At 47.4% G+C, this 22,022-nt stretch overlaps 2 protein-coding genes across 2 annotated transcripts; one reads left to right on the forward strand and one right to left on the reverse strand.

Moving 5' to 3' along the window:
- Window positions 1-1,100: 1,100 nt before the first annotated feature.
- Window positions 1,101-3,037, reverse strand: LOC118229765 (SAYSvFN domain-containing protein 1-like). Its single transcript, XM_035422096.1, has 2 exons — window positions 2,697-3,037; window positions 1,101-2,377 (listed from the first exon to the last, which is right to left on the reverse strand). Exons 1-2 carry the CDS (start codon window positions 2,901-2,903, stop codon window positions 2,069-2,071), a joined length of 516 nt encoding a protein of 171 aa, XP_035277987.1. The 5' UTR covers window positions 2,904-3,037; the 3' UTR covers window positions 1,101-2,068.
- A 426-nt stretch (window positions 3,038-3,463) lies between these two features.
- Window positions 3,464-21,676, forward strand: rab3gap2 (RAB3 GTPase activating protein subunit 2 (non-catalytic)). Its single transcript, XM_035422095.1, has 35 exons — window positions 3,464-3,822; window positions 5,455-5,525; window positions 5,639-5,762; window positions 6,152-6,233; window positions 6,550-6,597; window positions 6,734-6,809; window positions 7,304-7,405; window positions 7,606-7,705; window positions 8,058-8,156; window positions 8,288-8,436; window positions 8,906-8,985; window positions 9,225-9,314; window positions 9,983-10,122; window positions 10,910-11,105; window positions 11,675-11,818; window positions 11,931-12,013; window positions 12,419-12,483; window positions 13,603-13,693; window positions 14,016-14,128; window positions 14,811-15,030; window positions 15,432-15,529; window positions 15,707-15,812; window positions 15,950-16,110; window positions 16,614-16,788; window positions 16,996-17,193; window positions 17,302-17,408; window positions 17,951-18,017; window positions 18,520-18,590; window positions 18,686-18,721; window positions 18,828-18,902; window positions 19,327-19,545; window positions 19,666-19,755; window positions 20,144-20,347; window positions 20,459-20,617; window positions 20,984-21,676. Exons 1-35 carry the CDS (start codon window positions 3,708-3,710, stop codon window positions 21,134-21,136), a joined length of 4,107 nt encoding a protein of 1,368 aa, XP_035277986.1. The 5' UTR covers window positions 3,464-3,707; the 3' UTR covers window positions 21,137-21,676.
- Window positions 21,677-22,022: the final 346 nt, after the last annotated feature.

Here is a 22,022-nt window from a genome sequence, read left to right on the forward strand (position 1 = left end):
GGGACTATCTGCTTTATAGCAGAAGGCTATAAAATATCATGAAAAATATTTGTATATAGAGGAAATAAATAATTCATGACATCTCCTATGTTCCTGTACTGCACACAAACATCTGTATTTGTAATGGTTTTTGTTCATCTGAGAATGAATGTACTCTTCTTGGTAAATCTACAGCTATATACCTCAACTCATTTGCTTCCTAATAATACTATTCTTTTTCACTTGTAGCTTAAGTGGCATATAACTTCATGTTGTAAGATTATGTACTGATTACTACTATTGGTTGCGTCCCTGATTACATGGTATCGGCACTGTCTGTTACCTAATTCTTAGTCTGACTCACAGGATATAGACTGTGGGTATACAGTATACCTGCCATTGGCCAACTATTTCAGTCAGAATTCTCCTCCCCTTCCGCTATCAGCGTGTTACTGTTTTTGCAAGGGCACCGTCGCTGCATACTTGGTTTAGCGCTGCCCCAGACGATTGTGATTGGTTTAAAGAAATACAAACAAGCCAGAGCCTTTTTTCCCCCTATACCGGAATGATAATGGGTTGAGCCAGACCTTTCTCCAGCGCTGGCACAGCGCTGAAATTAAGTGTGGAGATACAGTAGGTCTGGCTATGCGAGACCACCTAATTCTGTATGCAAGTCCCTCTGTTAACAGTGCTAAACACCTAAATGTAAATATAACGGACTGTATCCAGATACTTCCTCCAAGTACTCTGGTTTCTTCCCACAGTCCAATGACATGCAGGTAGGCTAACTGGAGACTCTAAATTGCCCATGGGTATGAGTGTGTGAGTGAATGGTTAGTGAATGCCATGTGCCCTGCGACAGACAGCAGCCTGTCCAGAGTGTATTCGTGCCTCTCGCCCAATGCATGCTGGGATAGGCTCCAGCATCCCCTGCGACACTGACAGCAGGACTCATTTTTTACCCCTGGAACAAATTTTACATAACCTTCCTTATTTCACCAGAAACTGGTTTTTATATAGTGTGTCTCCACAAATTATTTGTTCACTCTTTTAACTGGTTTTCCTTCATTTTGGAATCAGCTGCACGAGAACGAAAACACGAAGACTATGCCCGCAGCTCCTTGAGGTTCAAAAAGATCTGTTTAAGTTTATTGAACATTTACAAAACATATCCAACGTGTTGACTTACTTATTAATGTTTTCTTTCATAAGTGCATTACAGTTGTTAATTCTAATGAATAAATAATACTAGTAAAGCTTCAAAGTTTATCCCAGATTCAGAATTCACCCCATTCCTATCATACACCGTTCATCGTTCACCATAAACTGTACAGGCCCCAAAGTCTACATTTGTCCCATGCACAAGCGGCCATAGCAACTTAAAATGACCTAAATCAATGAGATTTTTCTGAGCAAGACCCACTCATGACAACACACTACCCTACTGTCCGATAGCTCAGATAGCAGCCCACATGCATTTGCACTTTATTAATCTCTGGTGCTGGCTGGGCTGTACAGAATATGGTTTGTTCCTTTCAAGATTAACACAACACATATTCACAGTTCTGGAGAGCATTTAATTACATCTTGATGGAAGTCTGTTTTATCATCCATTTACAGTCTGCTGTGCAGGTGCAGCCCTCTGAGAATTCTACAGGTGCTCCTGTGTGGCCTTCCTACAGCTTAATCCCATTCCCATCAGCACAAAACAAACTATGGCATCACAGAAACATGGATTTTGACATGCAACCTACTTCATTTCAATTTGCACCAACATCATCTTTCACTTGAAGATGATGCCATCGGCAAAGTTCCAAAATATATTAAATATGGAGGACATAGCCTGTCTTAGAAGATTTCTGTATCAGTTTTAACAACCACCAAAGAATAGCGATGCAGTATTGGGTCTCCTGACGCATCAATCAAAGCCCAGTTTAGGCAGCTTGATCAAACCAGGAACAGTTAATAGGCAGTCCATACAACATCACGCCATCTCTTGGCGTGAGCATGGTAAAGCAGAGTGACTCCATTTTCAGAATGACGTCCTTTTTCTCCTGTCCTATAGTCCAAGGCTCTGGTTTTCATTGGGCTATCTGTTAACCAGCGGCCTATAGCCCATCTCTCCCTCCAGCTGCTCTGCCGTGAGCGTCCCGAGGAGAGGCTGGCAGTCTGGGTTAAAGACGGAGTAGGCGCTGAGCTCGCCGGGCTGTCTTTCTGCGGGCTTTCGCAGACCCTCGTAGAGCCAGTAGAAAAGGGAAATGAGGAAAAAGGGTAGCCCAAAGCCCAGTTCAGTGAACAGACCGAGCAGAACCAGCCACAGCAACACCTTAAGCAGGGTGACGTTCGTCTTTCCCAGCCAGCGACCCACAGCACTGTCCATAATACATGACGGAATGACCTACAGAACAAAGGGAGGTTGAACTGGGTTAGATACATATTAGTTGAATTTGGTGTCACTTATCTTGCCAGCGAACATCTCGAGATGCACATTTTAGACTTGCGTACCTTTCCAACTAATCGGTATACATTAGCCTACATAAAAAGTACAAAGTGCTTAAAACGATTACTTAATACGACGATACTGACACTCGTGTCGACTTAGCTTGCTTAAATGCAAGAGTAATGGATAGTATGTTTCATGGGCAGCAGTTACAATTCTCTTACGTAGAGATAACAACACAGCTAGGAGAGTGACATTCGCATTCCTCGGATCTCACCCGATGACTTTTCGTTGTTTCGATCACCGGAGAGCTCTCAGTTTTCATTGGTCCATCCAGTTTGTCCATTTTGTTCGTTGGGGGTACATGGCCGTGCGACTTAGGACTCAATTCTGGTTGTGCTTTTGACGGATTTCCAGTCGCTTCGCAGTCCTTAGCATCCATGGCTCTCTTCCGAGCCCTGAACTCGGCCAACTTCTGTTCCATCTTATCAGAACTTGACTTGCAGAGCAGTCAACAGGAATTGTGGCGTGGCAGTTCCTGCGGGGCGGATGTAACTTACAGGAGCAGAGGGCGACTTTCTAACTCGCTTAAGATAAACATGCAGCTCCACCTATCGGCAGATTGAAATGATCGCGTTCGAGTTTCTGCACTTCAGTATATGAAACGTGGAAATTATACAATTTACAAGTATTTCGTAGTATTAAATATTCAAGTCGTGAAGCGTAAATCCATTCTTGAATGGAGAATGACTTATGAGAAAAAACATGTACTGCATCAAAATATATCTCGTGCATTATGTTTGTATTATAACGAGAGTTGTGAGTTTGATTTGAGTATATGAAGACAGTAGGATGATAAAAAACGAATATAATAAATTTTTCTGTTCTAACCATCAAACAAAAGGAAGGCTTAAAAAGCGCTTGCTGCTGAGTTCATCCGGATCTATTGAGGGCGACATACACAAGGGCAACAGCCCAAGCGCTCAGGCATACGGCCTGTGTTTGTCTTTTCTCGCGACTCACGATGGGACGTCATCACTGTAAAATGCATAATCAAACTGCGAAAAAACCCAGCAACATCTGAGTAGCTTGCTAACAACCAACTGCTTGCTGAAAAACAACCGACCAATATTTTAACTATACTCACCTCGCTTTATGTCACAAATACAAATAAATAACATTTACGCATTCTGCCATAAGCCTGCAACCAGAGGTTTCCAGTTTAACGTGAGCAGCTAAACCCCAAGTCGATAGCTCGCTGTCAGGTTTGACTCGCTTCGGGCTCGACATGTCCTGCTGTCTGCTGGAGTTCTGTCGGGCTCAGGAGCTCAGGACAGTCCGGGAGTTCTTGTTCCCACACCTACGAACCACTGCATCAGATAATAACATCAGGAACAAGCCAGGTAATGCCGATCGGCCGGAGCAGAGTTCGTTACTTAACGTTAGAGTACCTACCGAGCTCGGAATGCGTTGTCTGATTCTGCAGATTAAGTTTTAATATTGTTTTCTTTTTACCTATTTTAATGTCAGTTAGCACGCCAATTGTAACGGGACATGCCACAACATTAGGACATAATTTCAACGCATGTGGCCAATTTAACGTCATATTAGGTTGGTTTGCTAACGCAGTGACAGTGAGTTAGTTTTCCTTTGTATTCCTCTGTGTATGGTGATCATAGATATTGAAGAAGCTGTTTTTTTGCAGTGTCAGGGAACATTATTAGTTAGCTGTTCCCACAAATCATGGTGCGTTGTTTTGCTCATTGGTGTCTTGTGATTATGACACTTTAGTGCGTAGCTACTGTGTCAAGTGACCGCTCGCTGGCACGCAAATACTGTAAACTAGCTTAATACAGCCAGCTGACACGCTCCCTGCCGAAATAATTCACAACAGCTATAGTAGGGTACAGTTGCAACATTTAGTAGAGCGCATTTTTGTCACATAGGGGACGAATGTAAGATGAACACATAGTGTATAATTTAATTGTTTGGACATATCCTTACCGATTCAGGAAATAGTGCAATGGGCGTGTTACATCTAATGTGCAGGTATCTGCAATGAACAGGCTTCCGTGGCGGAGTCGCGCGAATTCTGAAGGCTGGTTGAGATGAGCGCTGCAGCACCGGTACTGGGGGGTGGGGGTGGTGGGCGGTTGTCCTATGAGTCATCAAAGGAAAGGGCATCAGCTGCAGCTTAGATACACGCGTGCACCTGCACACCTTGATTGGTCTGTCCTCTCTGTCTGCAGTCCACTCTGGCATTATGACATCCATCTCTCCTTTGCATTTGCCCCCTTCGTTCAATAATTTATTGATTTCTTTTGTTTTTATTGTTTTTATGGTTGCTCCATCTCCTCACTCTCTCCATTCCCCTATCTCTGGTGTGTGAGCGAATGGCGTGCGTGCCCTTTGGTGGATTGACGACATGTCCAGGGTCTATTCCTGGCTCTTGTCCAATTAATGCTGGAATATGCTCCTGCCCTTGAGGTCGTGACCCTGATCAGGAATAAGCGGGTTTGATAACGATCGATGAATGAACTTTTACTCCAGTTCACCCTTTGCTATCTCTGTATGAATTAGCCTCCCAGTGCGGCAGTGTCTTTATTATGATTTTGCACACAGGTGTGGATCTCTTAATTCAATGTATGGGTGGTAGTCTATTCCATCACCTATCGATAAAGATTATTAGGATTAGGGCCACTTCTAGGGCGTGGTCCCCCAGCATTGTTTAATTTCTGGTACTGTTTTGCATTCTTAATGGAGATAGAATTTTGAAAGGAGAAGTGTTTTTGAGGGAGATGTCAGTTGGCCGTGGGATTCTGCTTTCTCTTTTTGTCTGGAGGAGCTTCCTTGGGGTTTTAAGGAGACCTGTGGATAGATTCTGCTCAGTGATTCGTCTTATCTGTCCAAATCACCTGTGGCTTTTACAGATTGCACAGAGCTCTGTTCATATGACTCCTGTATTCATCACCTTCTGCCCATCTTTGTGCTCTCTCTCTCTCTCTCTCTCTCTCTCTCTCATTTTTGTCATTTAGATGAAGAGGTAAACTGGGAGGAAGCGGACTGGGGGTCTTGGGAAAGCCCTGAAACACAGGATGGTGGCAAGGTCAGCTGTTGCACCCACTTTTGTCCTGTTTCTTAACCAGTCTGCTTGAGCATAAATACTGGAGAATAAGTCACTGTGATTGAACTCTAAAACACCATGTGACGCATACTCAGGAAGAAGAGGACAGTGTGCCTTCCTCTCAGAGCGCCCCCTGGCTGCAGGACTGTGCAGTGTCTCTGTCTCCTTGCTCAGATCTGCTGGTCATCGCCCGAGAGCACAAGGCTGTGTTTATGTCCGGTGGGTCTCTCTCACACACACACGCTTGAATGCACTCAGTCAGGTGCACGCACACCCATGTGCAGGAACACTTGCAAAAGCACTCGCACTTTTTTTCATGCAAGCATGCATACATGATAAAAAACACACACATGCAGACACCGCACATACACACGTGCACATACATGCACATACACACACCGCACACACACACGTGCACATACATGCACATACACTCACCACACACACACGCACACACACACACTTGTGCATACAAATGTACAGCATGCACAGGCGCACTCACAAACATAGTAGCTCTCATACTGTATGGCTCTTAATAAGTGTGGTCAGTTTTGTTTGTCCGCTCTGCATCCACATTAACAGTCGGCCTTGTGTCTTGGAATTTGCAGCGAAATGGCGGACAGACGAGGCGGGGCAGGAGGAGATGACCCTGGCAGTGTCCTGGAGCGGGCCTCTGAGTACTGAGGAGGGGTAAGACAGCTGGAGGAGAGAGGGGAGGAGAGAGGAGTGTCAGTATTGCATTAGGGGACCCATAAGGAAAGGGGGGAATATGAGACAACTATGAATGTGGGGAGAGGGTTAGAGAAAAAGGAAGTAAGGAGAGTATGTTTATGACCTGGGCTTTAGGACAAAAACAATGCCACACAGCACACGCGCAATGTTCTCTACAGAGAAGCAAGAGGAGAAAGCAGGGGATAGCAAGAAGCATTTCGTTGACTAAAGGTGACAGCATATCTATTCCTGCGTACCTGACTTTCTGTCTGTGTGTGTCTTGGCCGTGTTCTAGCGAGTGTGTGACCAGCGTGATCTGTATCCCGCTAGCCAGTCAGAAGAGGTGAGAATTTTCTCCATACACCCTCACTGTGATAGAGTTGCTTATGCTGTAATTATTTGCAGTAAGCATGTTTTTCATTCTTGGATGGTAACCGGTCGAGCTGAGAAATTGTGTCTGTGTGCGTCCGTGTGTACAGGAGCTCGACTGGTCGGCCGGACTGGACCTGCATAGTCGTCGGGTTCACCTCGGGATACGTGCGATTCTACACAGAGGTGAGGGGCCATTTTGTGTAATCACTGCAGTGTGGGGTTTTTCTGTGTTGTAATGTGCGGTGATTGTGGTGCGTTAGCAGAGTGGGATGCTTGTATTCTTGTTGGTTTCAATTATGCAGTGTTTGTGTGTTGTAATGTGTGGTGTTTGTATTGTGCTGGCACAGTGGGTTGCTAGTGTTATTTGTGTTGTAATGTGCAGGGATTATGTGTGGTAATGTGTGGCGATTGCGTTGTGTTAGCAGAGTGGCATGCTGGTGTTTTGTGTGTTGTAGTGTGTGGTGATTGTGTTGCATTAGCAGAGTGGGGTGCTCATGTTTTTTGTGCAGTAATCTGTGGTGTTTGTGTGTGGTAATGTGTGGTGATTGTGTGTTATAATGTTCAGTAATTATGGGCAGTAATAAGTGGTGATTGTATGTTATAATGTGTAGTGATTGTGTCCAGTAATATGTGGTGTTTGGTTGTTATAATGTGCGGTGGTTGTGTTGCGTTGGCAGAGTGGGGTGTTGCTCCTGGCTCAGCTCCTACATGAAGATCCTGTTTTGCGGCTCAAGTGCAGGACCTACGAGATCCCACGCCACCCTGGAGTCACGGAACAGGTGCGTAGCGCACCCAGCACTACGCAATGCACACTACACACTGCTGCCGTGCACTGCTTGTTCTACATGCTACATGCTACACACACCACTCTGAATATGAGTCATTAACTTGTGTTGATTTAACCCTGTTTATTCATTGTGTATTATACAGTGTAATAATGAATGAGGTTGTATTGATGGAGCGGCTTTTTCTCTGGCAGCATGAGGAGCTGAGTATCCTGTACCCTGCAGCTCTGGTGACCATTGATGGATTCAGCCTCTTCCAGTCCCTGCGAGCGTGTAGGAACCAAGTGGCACGAGGTGCGTGCATGCTTGTGTGTGTGTGTGTGTGTGGGGTGTGTGCGTGTTTCTGTTTGAGTGTGTGTGTGTTTCTGTATGTGTGTGTGTGTATGTGCGTTTCTGTGTGAGTGCATGTGTGTGCATGCGTGTGTGTTCCTGTGTGAGTGGGTATTTCTGTTTGAGTGTATGTATGTGTTTTTTTGTGTGTGTGCATGCGTGTGTGTCCCTGTGTGAGTGTGTATGTGTGTGTCTTTCTGTTTGAGTGTGTGCATGTGTGTGTGTGTGTGGCTTAAGTGCTCACGTTCCTCTTTCCTTCTCTTCCACTCTGGATTCACACTTTCTCTCTCTCTCTCCCTCCCGCTTGTGTCTGCAGCGGCAGCAGCAGGCAGTGACTCAGTGCAGCCCCCCCCTTTGGCCTATAAGAAGTGGGGCCTCCAGGACATGGACACCATTGTTGACCACAGCAGCGTTGGTGAGAGACAGCGAGGGGCACGGAGAGCCGATTGGATGGGGTAGCAGGGGAGGGGCGGAGCACCTGGAGCGGATAAGGTGATTGGTGTTTATTCACTTCACGTTAAATGATCTGTGCCCCCTCCCTCTCAGGCATCATGACCCTGTGCGTGTTCGACCAGATGAAGAACGCCTCCATCCTGGGGGGCTTCCATGCTTCAGTAAAGGGCAGCCCCCCCGCCATGTGCCAGTATATTACTGTAGGGGGAGGCCCCTTCACTGGATTCTACTACGCTGTAGAGGTCAGTCCGCCTGAAAAATATACATTCTTATTTTTAAAAAAAAAATGTTTGTTTCATTTTTCAAACATTTTCACACAAGGAAAGAACACACAGAGAGACACAACAGCAACTGCATACTGATTGTGCAAGTGAGAAAGAAAGCCCAAAGGGTTCTTAGAGTACTCTCACCTAGTACTAATCAATCAATTGAAACAACAAACGAAAATAGGAACAATACCATATTATTTCAGTTACACGAAATAGTGCTTATTGACACACCTCTGAGCTATCTGTGCAAGGACTGAGTTTGTTCAAAGTTGGCTATTATTTCAGGTCATTTGAATTTGAGTTGGAGCGATGTTGCTCCAGTATGTTTCCCGAGGGGGCGGGTGTGTCAGTATTCCTGCTGTGTAGATGTGTATACGCAGAGCCGGAATGGAGTGAGAAGCACGTTGTGAGATGGGGTCTCTCTTTCTCTTCCCGTCTCCAGGGCAGCACTCAGCCTCTCCTGTCGCACGTAGCGCTCGCTGTGGCCAGCAAGCTCACGTCTGCTCTCTTCAGCGCAGCCAGGTCTGTGTGTGTGTGTGTGTGTGTGTGTGTGGGTGTGTGCACGCGCGCAAGCACGAGAGTGTGTGTCTGCAAAATATATGCATGTGTCCAGGTGGTGACTTTTGGTTGACATTTAAATCAAAGTCCCGGTTTAAAATGAATACATTTGCGCTGGCTTTTCGGCAAGGTGAAGTGGTTACCTTAGGACAAACAGAACGTGACTTTTATATCAGTGCATTAAAACGTGCTCTTTATCTCAGTGGGTGGCTGGGCTGGAAGAATAAACACGAGGAGGAGCCTGTGCAGAAACAGAAGCCGAAGGTGGAGCCGGCCACGCCCCTGGCAGTCAGGTAGCCCCGCCCCCCTGTCTTCCTGCATTACTGCATCTGTCTTATAGGGAACTGCTTCTCAACCCTGGTCCTGGGGACCCACTGTGTATGCTGGCTTTTACCAAAGCCAATCACCTGATCAATTAAGGTTGTTGAAAATGTGTTAAGTTTGACCAGAATTGTGTGGTTAAACGTATTACACGTGTAGCACAATGCAGGTTTGGCTTGTTGCCATTTGCTGTCAGTAAACTCCAATAATTTTATACAGATGGTTTGAGGTTTTCCCAAACTCTCCCGACTGATTTCACTTGTCAGTTTGTACTTGAATCAATTAAAACTAAGCCTGTTTCCTTTGGAATTATTTGGTGTTTAGTACATACCACACTGTAAATGAAAACATAAGTTGGTCTGACCGAAATTCCTCAGATGTGAATAAGGAACATTTATATTTGAGGGCATACATAGATATTTCTGGGATAATGTGACTTTAATTGAGTAAATTGTCCTTCAATAGTTGTAAAAAAAAAAAAGCAAGGACAATTGGTAGCTTATTGCAATACAGAGCAATAAGAGAAACACTGTTCTAGGGGACTCTATTTTGTGACACATACTAGCATCACTGCACTTGCTTATTGAATAGTCACCATGGTAACCCCGACCCCCGTGCCCCCCCTCCTCCCATTGCTCAGATTCGGCCTCCCAGACTCACGGCGCCATGGCGAATCCATCTGTCTGTCTCCCTGCTACACGATGGCTGCTGTGACGGACGACTTTGGGAGGGTCACCCTGCTGGACCTGGCACGAGGCATCGCCATACGAATGTGGAAAGGTGTGAGAGGGAGGGAGGGAGGGAGGGAGGGAGGGAGGGAGGGAGGGAGGGAGGGAGAGAGAGAGAGAGAGAGAGAGAGAGAGAGAGAGAGAGAGAGAGAGAGAGAGAGAGAGAGAGAGAGAGAGAGAGAGAGAGAGAGAGAGAGAGAGAGAGAGAGAGAGAGAGAGAGAGAGAGAGAGAGAGAGAGAGAGAGAGAGAGAGAGAGAGAGAGAGAGAGAGAGAGAGAGAGAGAGAGAGAGAGAGAGAGAATGGACATAAATGAGAGGGGAATTCTGGTCACATACAGTAAATAGAGTTCGTTGGTTAAATAATATTTAGTCTCACCAGCATTCCATTTTCACAATTAAGCATCCACTAATTGAATTTCACAAACGACTTTTAGAAAAGAACGTTAGGAATTGAAAGGGTTACCACAATCAGGTGGACACAGGGCTGTGTGTTGACAGCCCTGTGTCCACCTGATTGTGGTAACCCTTTCACCCTATGTGTGTTTGCATCTCTGAAATAAGTAGCTTATTAAAATAAATTTACACTGTAGTGTGAAAAAAGGTAGGAAGTATTCAATTCCTATAATGGAAACCCCAAATATTACTGATTGCCTTTTTAATTTCGTTTTTTTATTTATATAAATGATCTTATAATTGATCCTGTTTTTTTTTCTTAATATTTTGTTCCATTGTTCTCATCACCTCTTCCTCTTTCTCTCGTCACACCAATCTGCTCTCATCCCTCAATTTGCCCCCTTTCCCTTTCTTTCTCCCTCTGTCTCCTTCGCTCCGTCTCCCAGGCTACCGAGACGCTCAGTTAGGCTGGGTGCAGGTGTGCGAGGGGCGGGGGGAGGGGGAGAACGTCTCCTCCCCCACCTTCCCGCGCCGCCACGCCCAGTTCCTGGTGATCTACGCCCCGCGCCGGGGCATCCTGGAGGTGTGGGGGACCCAGCAGGGGCCGCGCGTGGGGGCCTTCACCGTGGGGAAGCACTGCCGGTACGAGCACGTGCGGTTCACACACTTTCACAGAGCTGGGGTGCTGCTGCAGCTGTCCTCTGTACATACCCCTCAGCTCTACATACAGCTGTACCCAGATAATAGTCATTACATCTCTCTCTCTCTCTCTCTCTCTCTCTCTCTCCGTCACTCTCTAACTCCTTCCCTCCCCCCCTCTCTCCCCCTCCCACTCCCCCCTTCCTCCCTCTCCCCCTCTCCCCCTTCCTCCCTCTCTTTCTCTCTCACACTCTCTGTCTCTCTGTCGTCTCTAACTCCCCCCTCTCTCTCCTTCCGTCTCTCCTCCCTCCCTCCCTCCCTCTCTTTCTCTTTCTTTATCAAATCCAAATGAGCTTTATAAGCATGACGTATATAGATACATATTTCCAAAGCATGAGTACAACAAACAAATAAACATATGAACAGAATACAGATTTGTGTGTGTGTAGGTGGTATTTGTAAATGTTAGTTTGTGTAATGTCATGTCTGTCTCTCTCGTCCTCCTACATTTCACTCACTTTCTTTGTCTCTCTTACTCTCTCTCTCCCTCCCTCCCTCCATCTCTCTCTCAGCTTGCTGTACCCTGGCTACAGGCTGATGGGGGTGAACAGTGTGACCAGTCAGGGCTGGCAGCTCCACACTCAGCAGGTGTGTCTGCTGGACCCCACCACTGGAGTGCTGCGGACTATCACTGTCCCCTTTCACCTGGCCTTAAGGTACACACACACACACACACACTCACACACATACACACACAAGCACACGCACACGCACACACACACAAACACACACCTTTCTGGTCCGTAAGCCTGTCTTTTCGTGCATCAGTGACAAGAAGAGCGAACGAGCCAAAGACATGCACCTGCTGAAGAGGATGAACGCCCTGCTGAGGAGCCAAGAGCTGGAGCCGGGTGAGTGGCTGCCTGAGAGGGGGGGGGGGGGGTGTGGAGGGGTGGAGGGAGGCTGCCACACAGAGGGGTGATGATGAGAGATCTGTCATCCTTCAGGTTTTCATTCCAACCCTAATATAGCACACCTGGTTCTACTGATTAGCAAGTAATTGAGATCTGTAGCTGTTGAATGAGGTGGGCTTTGTTAGGGTTGGAGTGAAAACCTGCAGGAAGGTAGATCTCCAGGAACAGGGTTGGGCAGTCCTGTAATAGAGTATATATGCAGTGCCCTCCAAAGTGTTTGTAGCGGTAGAGTAAAATGTGTTATTTTTGTTATCAGCACAAAAGCAAGCTGTTTCTGTAAAATGGTAAAACGTGTATGTGTGTAAATACCATGAAATAAAAGCTCTCACCCCTTTCCCACAGACATCCTGGAGAGTGAAGCCCACAGTATCCTCCTGGACATCAAGCACCCCGCTATTAAGAAGCAGGTGAAAAATGAGGGTCTACTGTTCGTTCTGTGAGAAACACTGTGGACATTAAATCTTTCTAAATCTGATTCATTTAAATGTGTAGGTTCGTTATTTGTTGTAAGTATTCTGGTCTGTTTATTCAACTGTTGTTGAAACATGTAGACAGAAGAAAATTTCGACTCCAAAAGGTACACTGAATATCAATGTTCAAAAGTGTAGACTGTTGAAACAGTTCATTTGGAAAGATGTCCCTCTTAACTTCACGCATAGGCATCTTTTATGCATTGCCCACTTAAAGGAAATCAGGTTAGACAAATCTGCAACGTTTTTCCTATATTCAACCATCTTACAGCATTTGCGCTCAGACTTGCTTCGTACATTTTACTGGAGAGTAAAGTACAACCTGACGGAACGACAGCGAAACGTGTCGTTCGCTTCCTGATTTGCAGTGCGAGTTTTTAATGCCGCATAGTCTCAAATTTCTCTTCTTTTTTGAGCGTGCGGTTGAAGAGACGCCAGCTGTTGCCGGCTTTCTCGTTTGCTTCGTCGTGAGCTTTACCGGCTTCCGGCGCTCGTAAATCCGCGCGTCATTTATCATTAATGAGGCCCCCGGCTCCGAGCCCGCTTGTCTTGTTAATGAAGTGTCTGTCGGAGCTTCCTGCTCGAAACGACCGCGGTAATATCGGCGGTAGAACGCCGAGCCTCCTAACAGCTGTTGTCTGTTCCCCAGGCGTCACTCCTGTTCATAACTGGAACTCTTAATGCGCTAAGGAGAGCTTGTATCTGCAACCTTTCGCGTGTTTTTGAGAGATCGGATCCCATTCCCCAGATAAATAATACAGTTGGTGTAAGACTGTTTCGCTGCACAGCTTGCTGTAGACATTTGGAGCTGCAGATGTATTAGACCGTACGATAAGACGATAAGGGTTTCATTCCCAGATGTGAGGATGGGACTTTGCTGTAATGCAATGACGTATTAAATCTCCAAAGATTTTGATCTTGTGATTTTTCCTGTAAAACCCATGTTTTTCTTGGTAACTTCATAACAACTACTGTCTAAAGCAGTGAGGGTTTGGTTGTACATGTATTGTAATTCTTAAATAGCCATGCCCATTGGTTCTGTGTGCTCACTGACAGGCTCTGGAGTCGCTGCTGTCCAATAAGAATGCTCCGGTCTCGTGCCTGACCAACATCACTCGTGCATTACTGGATAGCATGAAGGGACAAGGTACCGGAACGTGATCTACCTGTTAATGTTTTCTGGTCTGATATAGTTATATGCTATAGTTATTATTCAACCTGTTGATGCCATCGGTTGAAGGTTTGGAGTAAGCAAGTATAATGTTCGTGTGTGTCGGTGTGTGTGTGCCTGTTTGTATGTGTACACCTGTGTGTGTGTGTGTGTGTGTGTGTGTGTGCGTGTGTGTGTGCCCTGGATGTGTGTGTGTGCCTGTATGTGCGCGGGTGCCTGTGTGTGTGTGCGTGCCCTGGGTGTGTGTGTGTGTGTGTGTGTGTGTGTGTGTGTGTGTGTGTGTGTGTTTGTGTCGCAGATCCTGAGGCGGTAGAAGAGAGCCTCTTGCAGCTCTGTTCCTCTCAGCTGAAACTGCTGCAGCTCTACGCTGACTTGCAGGCCCTTCAGTCTGCCAGCACTGACACAGACATGGTGAGTAGGGCACACTGGCACGGTTAGCACAGCTCTTGCTAGTATAGCTCTCTAACACGGTGAATACAGCAACACATTGATGCTGTTAATATGGCTCTCTAACACTGTGATACAAGAACACACTGATGGTGTTAGTATAGCTCTTTAACACCGTGAGTACAACAGACTAATGGAGATTGTTCCTTGAGAAACGGTGCTGTTGTTACAGTGTCAGTGTGCAGTTACACTGTGCTTGTGCCACACTCATTCAGTGTCCATGACTTCCTGAACACTGATGTAACCAGCCTTACGTCCACTTGGCATGAGAGCAAAATTGAGGGACCACCCCATAATTTAAGAAGAATTGGGGTTACTCCAAGTATTGATTGTTGAAGCCTTCTTAATGTTATTTTCACTATGTATTCATCAGTATACACTTGTTTAGTTTGCATTATTCAATGTATACTGTGTATTTTTAGTATTTTGACCAGTTGCCATTTTATGCTAATAAATTTTTGGAATGACAATATTGTATTTCTGCTTGGAATTAAAATCAAAGGCGGTCAATAATTCATGAAAAAATATCAAAAGTTCGATTTTACACAGATACACACTCATAAACTGTGAAACAGAAAATTTGTGGTCAACCAGTGGTGTGAAACACAACTGCGGCATCCACAGTGATGAGTCATTTTTCCTTCAGGCTCCGCCCAGCAGCATCAACGAACGAATCGACCAGGAAGTGGCCCGCGTCCGGCCAATGCTGGAGCGCTACTCCAAGCTGATGTCCCGCCCCTCCGTCTCCTTCGCCCAGGACCCCGGGGGCATAATTCCCGCGCGCAACTTCCTGTGTCAGCTGGAGTGCGAGTCCGGGGGGGCTTTGAGAGTAGTCAGGGGTCAGGACTCAGACTGGACCCGGCTGGGTAAGACAGGCACCGTCCTCAAAATCCCCAAACAGGCCTGAACTCATTAAGTTTGATTTAACAACACCTTCGGTTTAAATTCCTTCTTTTCCAACGTAGTACTGCACCATATTGAATTGCTATTTATTATTTTGTAACTGAACTGTCTTTTCTGTTTGGAAACAAGGAGAATATTGTAATGTCCTGATCACATCTGTGATGCAGTATATATAGTAGAATATAAATATAAAGAATATAAAGACTGCAATTAATGGAGAAGACAGTATAGAACTATATCAGACTTTGTTGTTTGGCAGGAATACCTTTCCATACTCCACAGTGGGCTTAGTCCTGCTCTCAGGCTGTAGTTTCCTGACCAGCTGAGTGTGTTACTGGACCTCGTGCACTTTTACCTCCCACAGGAAGCTTTTTCTTCTGGGGCTGCCTGTGTGGGGAGAGCCCCGTACAGAAGGTGTGTGACACGCTACAGGACGCCGGCGTCGGCCCCCAGCAGCTACTGGTGAGAGAGCCCGCCAATCAACTGAGGGAGCATCTGGAAACTTCCGCCTCAGTGGAGATATTGTCAACGTGAAATGAATACATTTTGCTCAAAGTAATTGTTGTTTTTTATTGTTGTATAGTGCATTGTGCTGAAGCTTATTTCTCTCCTGTGTTTGTCCCTGTGTCTGTGTGTCAGTCTCTCTTGTTGAGTGTGTGGCTGCACAGAGAGAGGGAGCTACTGAAGAGGCCAGAGACTGTAACTCACTTGCATTCCCTACTGACTGCACTGAGCAACATGCCAGGTACCCCTCACCTCTGTGTACAGCTATCTACTATGTGTGTATTTTTTGTTTTCACAGTCTGTCTCTTTAGGACTGTGTGTGTGTGTGTGCATGCCCAGCACATCTCAATCACTGCCATTCCCCTCCCCTCTCTGCAGGAGCTGTGGACGAGTCCTGGGACATGCAGTGCATCTCCCCCTGGTGGCAGCAGGTTCGAACTGCGTGTTTAGAGTCGGAGAACGCCGGCGCCGCCCTGCTGGCTGCGCTGGTGGCTCACAGGTCTGCTAAGAACTCCATTACCACTCTGGCTGAAAGCAAGGTACACTATAAAATACACGGCTAGCTCTATAACACAGCGCATATCTAAACTGTGCATTAGGGATCTCAAGAGACTGACGGTTTGGAGGGCCGCAGCGTCTGCTGGTTTCTGGTGTTTCAGCACTGAAGTGCTTAATTTAAGTGCTTAATTCATTGACGGGATGGAGAATCTGCAGACGTTGTTTCAAAGGTCGAAATTAGGTGGCAATCAAAGAGAAACCACAAAAACCTGCAGGCACTGTAGAGCCCCCCCCCCCCCAGGACTAGAGTGTGGGACCCCTGCTGTACCTGAGCACAGAACAGTGTGTACACTTGGGCATGTGCTGATTCTCTCTCTCTCTCTCGCTCTCACTTTCTCTCGTTCTCTCTTTCTCTTTCTCTCTCGCCCCCATTCTGTCTCGCCCTCATTCTCTCTTTCTCTCTCATTCTCTCTCTGTCTCTCTCCCCCATTCTCTCTCGCTCTCTCATTTTCTCTCATTCTCTCTCTCTCTCTCTCTCTCTCAGTTCCAGTCGGAGTGGGAGGCCGTGTCTCTGGAGCTGGAGCAGTGGCTGGTGTGCGTGAGGCAGCTGGAGGACCTGCTGGCCCTGCAAACGCTGCTCTGCCTGCCCTGCCCGCGGGGGACACCAGGGGGCGCCCTCACGCGTTGCTCCGTCAGGACCCTGCTGGAGAGCGGCAGAGGTACAGAGCCACCGATAAACGCGTCTTAAATCCCCAAGTCCCACCACGAGAACATGCCACATCCTGGTCCCTCTTGACCACAAGTGCTGAACATTCACATCCTCTGAAGTAGGCCTCTGCAGTAGCTGCAAATCAACCGCATGTTTGCTGCAGTTTACCTCATCATTGTGGTGAGAAATAACCCCCTGCCCCTTCTCCTCCTTTCAGGTGGGGTGGCTGACAGCGTGGCAAAGTGGGTGTTCAGGCAGGACTTTGCGCCCGAGTTACTGAAGGAAGTCCTTCAGCGGAGGGGAACGCAGCAGGAGAAGCAGGAACAGCCAGAAGAGCAGGGGGCGGAGGAGCGACCAGCGGAACAGCCCGCCGAGGAAAAGGCCGAGGAGGACAGCGACTCAAAGAGGGCGGCAGGTCCGTGCGCGCTCGCGTTCACGCGCACGCCTACTCGCTTGTGTGTTTGAGCGCGCGTGTGTTCGCGGCGTAGCTTACCTGTTTTTGTACTGCGTGCTTTTTTTCCAGAGCTGCTGGTCTCTGTGCGGCAGCGCTTCCCAGAATCCCTCTCTCCCGACCTGCTGTTCTCTCACTGCTGCTGGGAGTACGTGGTGCAGTGGAACAAAGACCCCGAGGTACGTGACAGTTCCGGCACTTTCCTTCCCACTTTTTCTACAGCTGATATTTGCTTCTTTTTCTTCCCCCTGACGTTTATTAATTCTAAAAGAACCCCAGAGGAGCTCAAAGAGTAAATTTTTTTTGGGGGGGGGGGGGGAGTTGACATCAAAAACATCTGGCAATGTTTGGAATGTTGGTCCCTGAAATATTTGCCTTTGTTCCAACATATGAGGAACTGCATCCCTGACACTACATTTATGAGCTGAATTTGGAGTGAAACAAGTTACTTAATTCCTGTCTGGCAACTTTGTCCACGTGAGGTTGTTGCTCCAGTACTTTAATTTATTTTGTGGAAATTACTGACATTAATGAGTCGAGGTTTTCCACCTTTACACTGTTGACTGTAGACCCTTTCTACTGCATGTTTCAGTTACTTTGTATATTAATGGCCTGTCAAAAGACTTCATGCTAAATTTTATGCAGTGAGGTGAGAAGACGGGTACATGTGGCACGGAGTGTCTCTTGGTCCACCTCTCATTCCGTGTGTCTGTGCCTGCAGGAGGGTCGATACTTGACCTGGGCAGTGGAGCACCTGAAGCTGGTTACCAGCCCACACATCCAGCTAGGTCAGTTTTAGCCCTCTTTCCTTGTTGACCATGGTCAGTCACTCCTTACTCTCAAATGGCAGCGGTCAATCTCTGCTCTCTTATGTTGACCGAAGTCGGTTATTTCAATTCAAGTTGCGAGCTGAGGATACTGGCACAGGGGTCAGTGAACTCTGCCGTTGTGACTGCAGGGTTGGGCTGGGCATATACCGCGATTATCATTCTTGAATGAAATAACAGTCATCGCCACAGAGTGGAGTATTACCTTTGTTTTCGTTTTTTTTTTTCTTTAATTGTACCTGATGTGGTAGTAAACATCCAGACTTCAGAGGTCGTGTAAAATGCTTCTGTGGAAAAACCTCCCCACTGTTTATCTATTGGGTATTAATAAGACAGCCAATCAGCAGCAAGGCTTCGCAGCTTCCGTGTGATTGACAAAAACACATCACATGACCGCATGGAAGCTGCAAGCCCTTGCTGCTGATTGGTCGGTTGAAGTAACTGTGCCCTGTGATTCGTTCAGGCATCGCGGTGATGATGTGGAACACGTTCATCGTGAAGCGCTTCTCCGCCGCCGCGTTCCTCGTGGAGAAGGTGAGGGAGAGGGGCTGGTGTTGGGGGAGGCTGGCTGCTTCCTTGTCTGCCTCACCTGTGTGCTCACTGACATCTCACCTGTGCTTCCTCTACAGGTGGGGAAAGCGCCAAAGGACAGGCTGTGTCGACGGGTGAGTAAATGTGTGTGTGTGTGTGTGTGTGTGTGACTGTGTGCCTGTGTGTGTGTGTGTGTGTGTGTGTGTCTGTGTTAGACTGTGTAACTGTGTGTTTCTGCAGGACTTGGGGATGGGAGAAAATGCCATGACATCCTTCCTGGGCTCCTGTTGCCAGCTTCTGCAAACTGTGATGGAGGTGAATAAAGCTACTCTGCTCTTGTCATGAGTACCCATACAAACACACACCCGGTCACATGCTGCTACATTAACCACAAAAAACACACCACCCTAACGTGTACAGTGCAGCAGTAACCATACAAACACACACCCTAACAAACTGCAGTGGCAACCATACAAATACACACACTAGCAGTCTGCAGCAGTAACCATAGAAACATATACTCTAGCAAAACTGCAACGGTACCCACGCAAAGGCACACCCTTACGAACTGGAGCAGTAATCATACAAAAACTCGCTACCAAACAGCGGCAATAACCATACAAACATCCACCCTCACAAACTGCAGGGGTAACCTTGCAAACACACACACTATCAAACTGTGGCGATAACCATGCGAGCATGCACCCTGACCCGCGGACTGCTGCCCCCCTCCCTCCAGGCTGACGCCGGCACGGACGAGGTGCCCCCCCCGGAGCTGTGCGTGGAGGAGGTGTGGGGGGGCGCGGAAGGCCCCGCCTCCATCGCCGAGCTGGCCCTGGAGCAGAAGGGCGTGCACTACCCCCTGGTGCAGCACCACTGCCTGCTGGCCTCCGTCCTGCACGCGTCCATGACGTTCCGGCTGAGGGGGGTGAAGCCGCTCAGCCTGTTCGACAGCAAGGTGGGGAGCCCGAGCGTCCGCGTCTCGAACCCAGCTCAGTCAGTCACGCTCTCCTCCCTCCGTCCCTCCGTCCCTCCTCCCTCTGCCCTTCTCACCCTCTCCCACGCCTTTTCTCGCCAGGGGAAGAACGCTTTCTTCAGAGACCTGACGTCCATCCAGCTCCTGCCCAGTGGGGATCTGGACCCCAGTTTAGTGTCCCTGAGACAGGAGGTGAGAGCGCCCTCTGGACTCTGGACAGGGCACTGCGGGCACAGCTCTGGAGTTATATGTATGTTTTTTTATTTTTATTTGGTACAACTCAGACTAATATGAAATATAATATTATGCATTTGCCCCCTATACCTTTCTTTTCTCTCTCCGTATTCCCTTCTTCCCTCCCTATTCACTGTCTCTCCCTTCTGTACTCTTCTATCCATCTTTCATTCTGTCTTCCATGTCCCTTGCTCTCTGTCTATCTTTCCAACTCTTGCCCTGCCTGTCTCTTTTGCATGTTCTCTCTCTCTCTCTCTCTCTCTCTCTCTCTCTCTCTCTCTCATTCCTGCTTGTTTTCTCTCCCCGTACCATTCTGTCTCTATCTTGCTTCTTTTGCTTTCTTCAGCTCCTGCTGAAGGTGCTGACAGGCTGGGTTCAGACTCAAGGAGAGGCAGCAGATTCGTCCTCCTCCGAGCTGGGGCCCGTCGATGACTCCTGGCCCTCGTTGTGCCTCGACCTGGGGCCCCTGCTGCAGGTGAACCCCGACATTCTGCGGAGGCACCTCGTGTGCGAACTCTACAGCCAAGGCCTGGACCCGCGGGCCGAAGAGGTACTGCACTGATTTCCTTACTGTCACGCTCGCATCAGTTCATCCACTCAACTCCAACATAGTCTCAGACACTCACACCTCAGTTAAACTCACACTCTCTCTCTATCTCAGGTGATGCTGGGGGTGGAAGACAAGGAGGTTCTGGGCTCTCAGTTGTTGGTTCTGACGGGTCAGAGGTTGTCCTATTCCCTGCTGCACACTCAGACCAAGCCCGGCATGGAGCTTCTGGCCCGCCTGCCACCGATGCTCTGCACCTGGCTCAAAGCCATGGTGAGAATGCTGGGACTGCCACCGTTACACTACACCACACTACTGCTACTTTTGCTACAATTATTACTAGCACCACTACTACTGCTGCTGCTCGTACTGCTGTCTCCACTATTACTGTGACTGCTGCAGCAGCCAGTGTTGCTGCTGTTACTGCAACTACTAAAACTGTGTTTGGTTTATGTGGATGACAGCTCTGTGCTAACAGCGAGGCATTTCAAGTGACCTCAGACGAACTTACAGTGCTAGAACCTGACTGGTCGCACCTAGTTCCACTAGATAAAAGATCCTGTATTTCTGGTTACTGTGTGCGTGTTCTTGTGGTACTATAGTAAAGCTGACTCTCTCGCTCTCTGCACCTCCCCCCAGGACCCCAGCAGCTTGCGTTGTGCCTCCGTCCCCCTGGCCTTCACCAGTCGGCTGGTGAGCCGCACGGTGGAGGTGTTGCCCGAGAGCCACGCCCAGTACAACATGGCCCTGCACCTGCTGGAGGCTGTGGACCTGCTGGAAGGAGAGGCCTGAGAAACAGAACAGAGAAAAAGAGAGTGATGGATGGGATAGGGGTGGAGAGATGGGTGGAGGATTTAGAAAGGACAAAGAGTGGGACTGGGACAAGGGGAAGACATTAGACCGGAGAGTTTTGGTCTTAAGTAGGATTATATTTGTTTGGCTGTGTACTGGCTTTGCACTTTCAGCCTGCTGTATATAGCAGCTTCTAAACCAGAACACATTCATGCCAATGCATTCTTCTGCTGCTAAGGCCATGCAAGGCACAGGAGATCTTTTAAGGGTGTGCGCTGTTGTTAGTCTCCTGGATTCTCTGTCTCTATTTCATAAATTGCTAGCTGTAGTTTATAACTGTGTAAGGAAGGTATTTGGCCTCTGTCTTTCACTCTCCATGAAGACAAACAATGTATTATACAAATAAATGAATACCTTATTTTACTTATTTATACATAGTACTGTAATAGCTGTGCCTGTTTACCTCTACATGGAAGCCTTTAGCAGATTCACTTGTATTCAAATGCGCAAAAAGAATGAGGATTAAAGCTGAACTTGGTACTCTGCTTCTTTATTTGGGGAATGTGGCACCTGTTGAAGCAGGAAAACAGGTCGTGGGAATTTTGGAGGTGAGGTGGTTCATCCGTCGGGCATTTATAAACTGTATGGTTGGTTTGATAATGGCAGAATTTAATCCTCATGATAATGGGTGTCTTTATTATCTCCAGGATAGACAATTTCAATACCAAGACCACAACCTGTACCAGGGTAAAAAGGGACCCTCAAAAAGAGCATTTTGGCTGTACCTCAGATTATATTGGTGGGACTTCACTGGGGGAGATTGGGAAAATAGGTTCATTAAACATCTAAATTAAAGTAACATAAGCATACACTGCAGAACACTTTC

This window comes from Anguilla anguilla, chromosome 6, assembly GCF_013347855.1.
Source record: "Anguilla anguilla isolate fAngAng1 chromosome 6, fAngAng1.pri, whole genome shotgun sequence".
Lineage (NCBI taxonomy): Eukaryota > Metazoa > Chordata > Actinopteri > Anguilliformes > Anguillidae > Anguilla > Anguilla anguilla.

Excerpts from the sequence above, each read along its gene's own strand:
- LOC118229765 (XM_035422096.1), bottom strand. The coding sequence starts at position 2,903 with ATGGAACAGAAGTTGGCCGAGTTCAGGGCTCGGAAGAGAGCCATGGAT. Across the intron at positions 2,378-2,696 it reads AAACAACGAAAAGTCATCGG|GTCATTCCGTCATGTATTAT; the intron begins GTGAGATCCGAG and ends TTTGTTCTGTAG.
- rab3gap2 (XM_035422095.1), top strand. The coding sequence starts at position 3,708 with ATGTCCTGCTGTCTGCTGGAGTTCTGTCGGGCTCAGGAGCTCAGGACA. Across the intron at positions 11,819-11,930 it reads CCCTTTCACCTGGCCTTAAG|TGACAAGAAGAGCGAACGAG; the intron begins GTACACACACAC and ends TTCGTGCATCAG. Across the intron at positions 18,018-18,519 it reads CAGCCCACACATCCAGCTAG|GCATCGCGGTGATGATGTGG; the intron begins GTCAGTTTTAGC and ends TGATTCGTTCAG.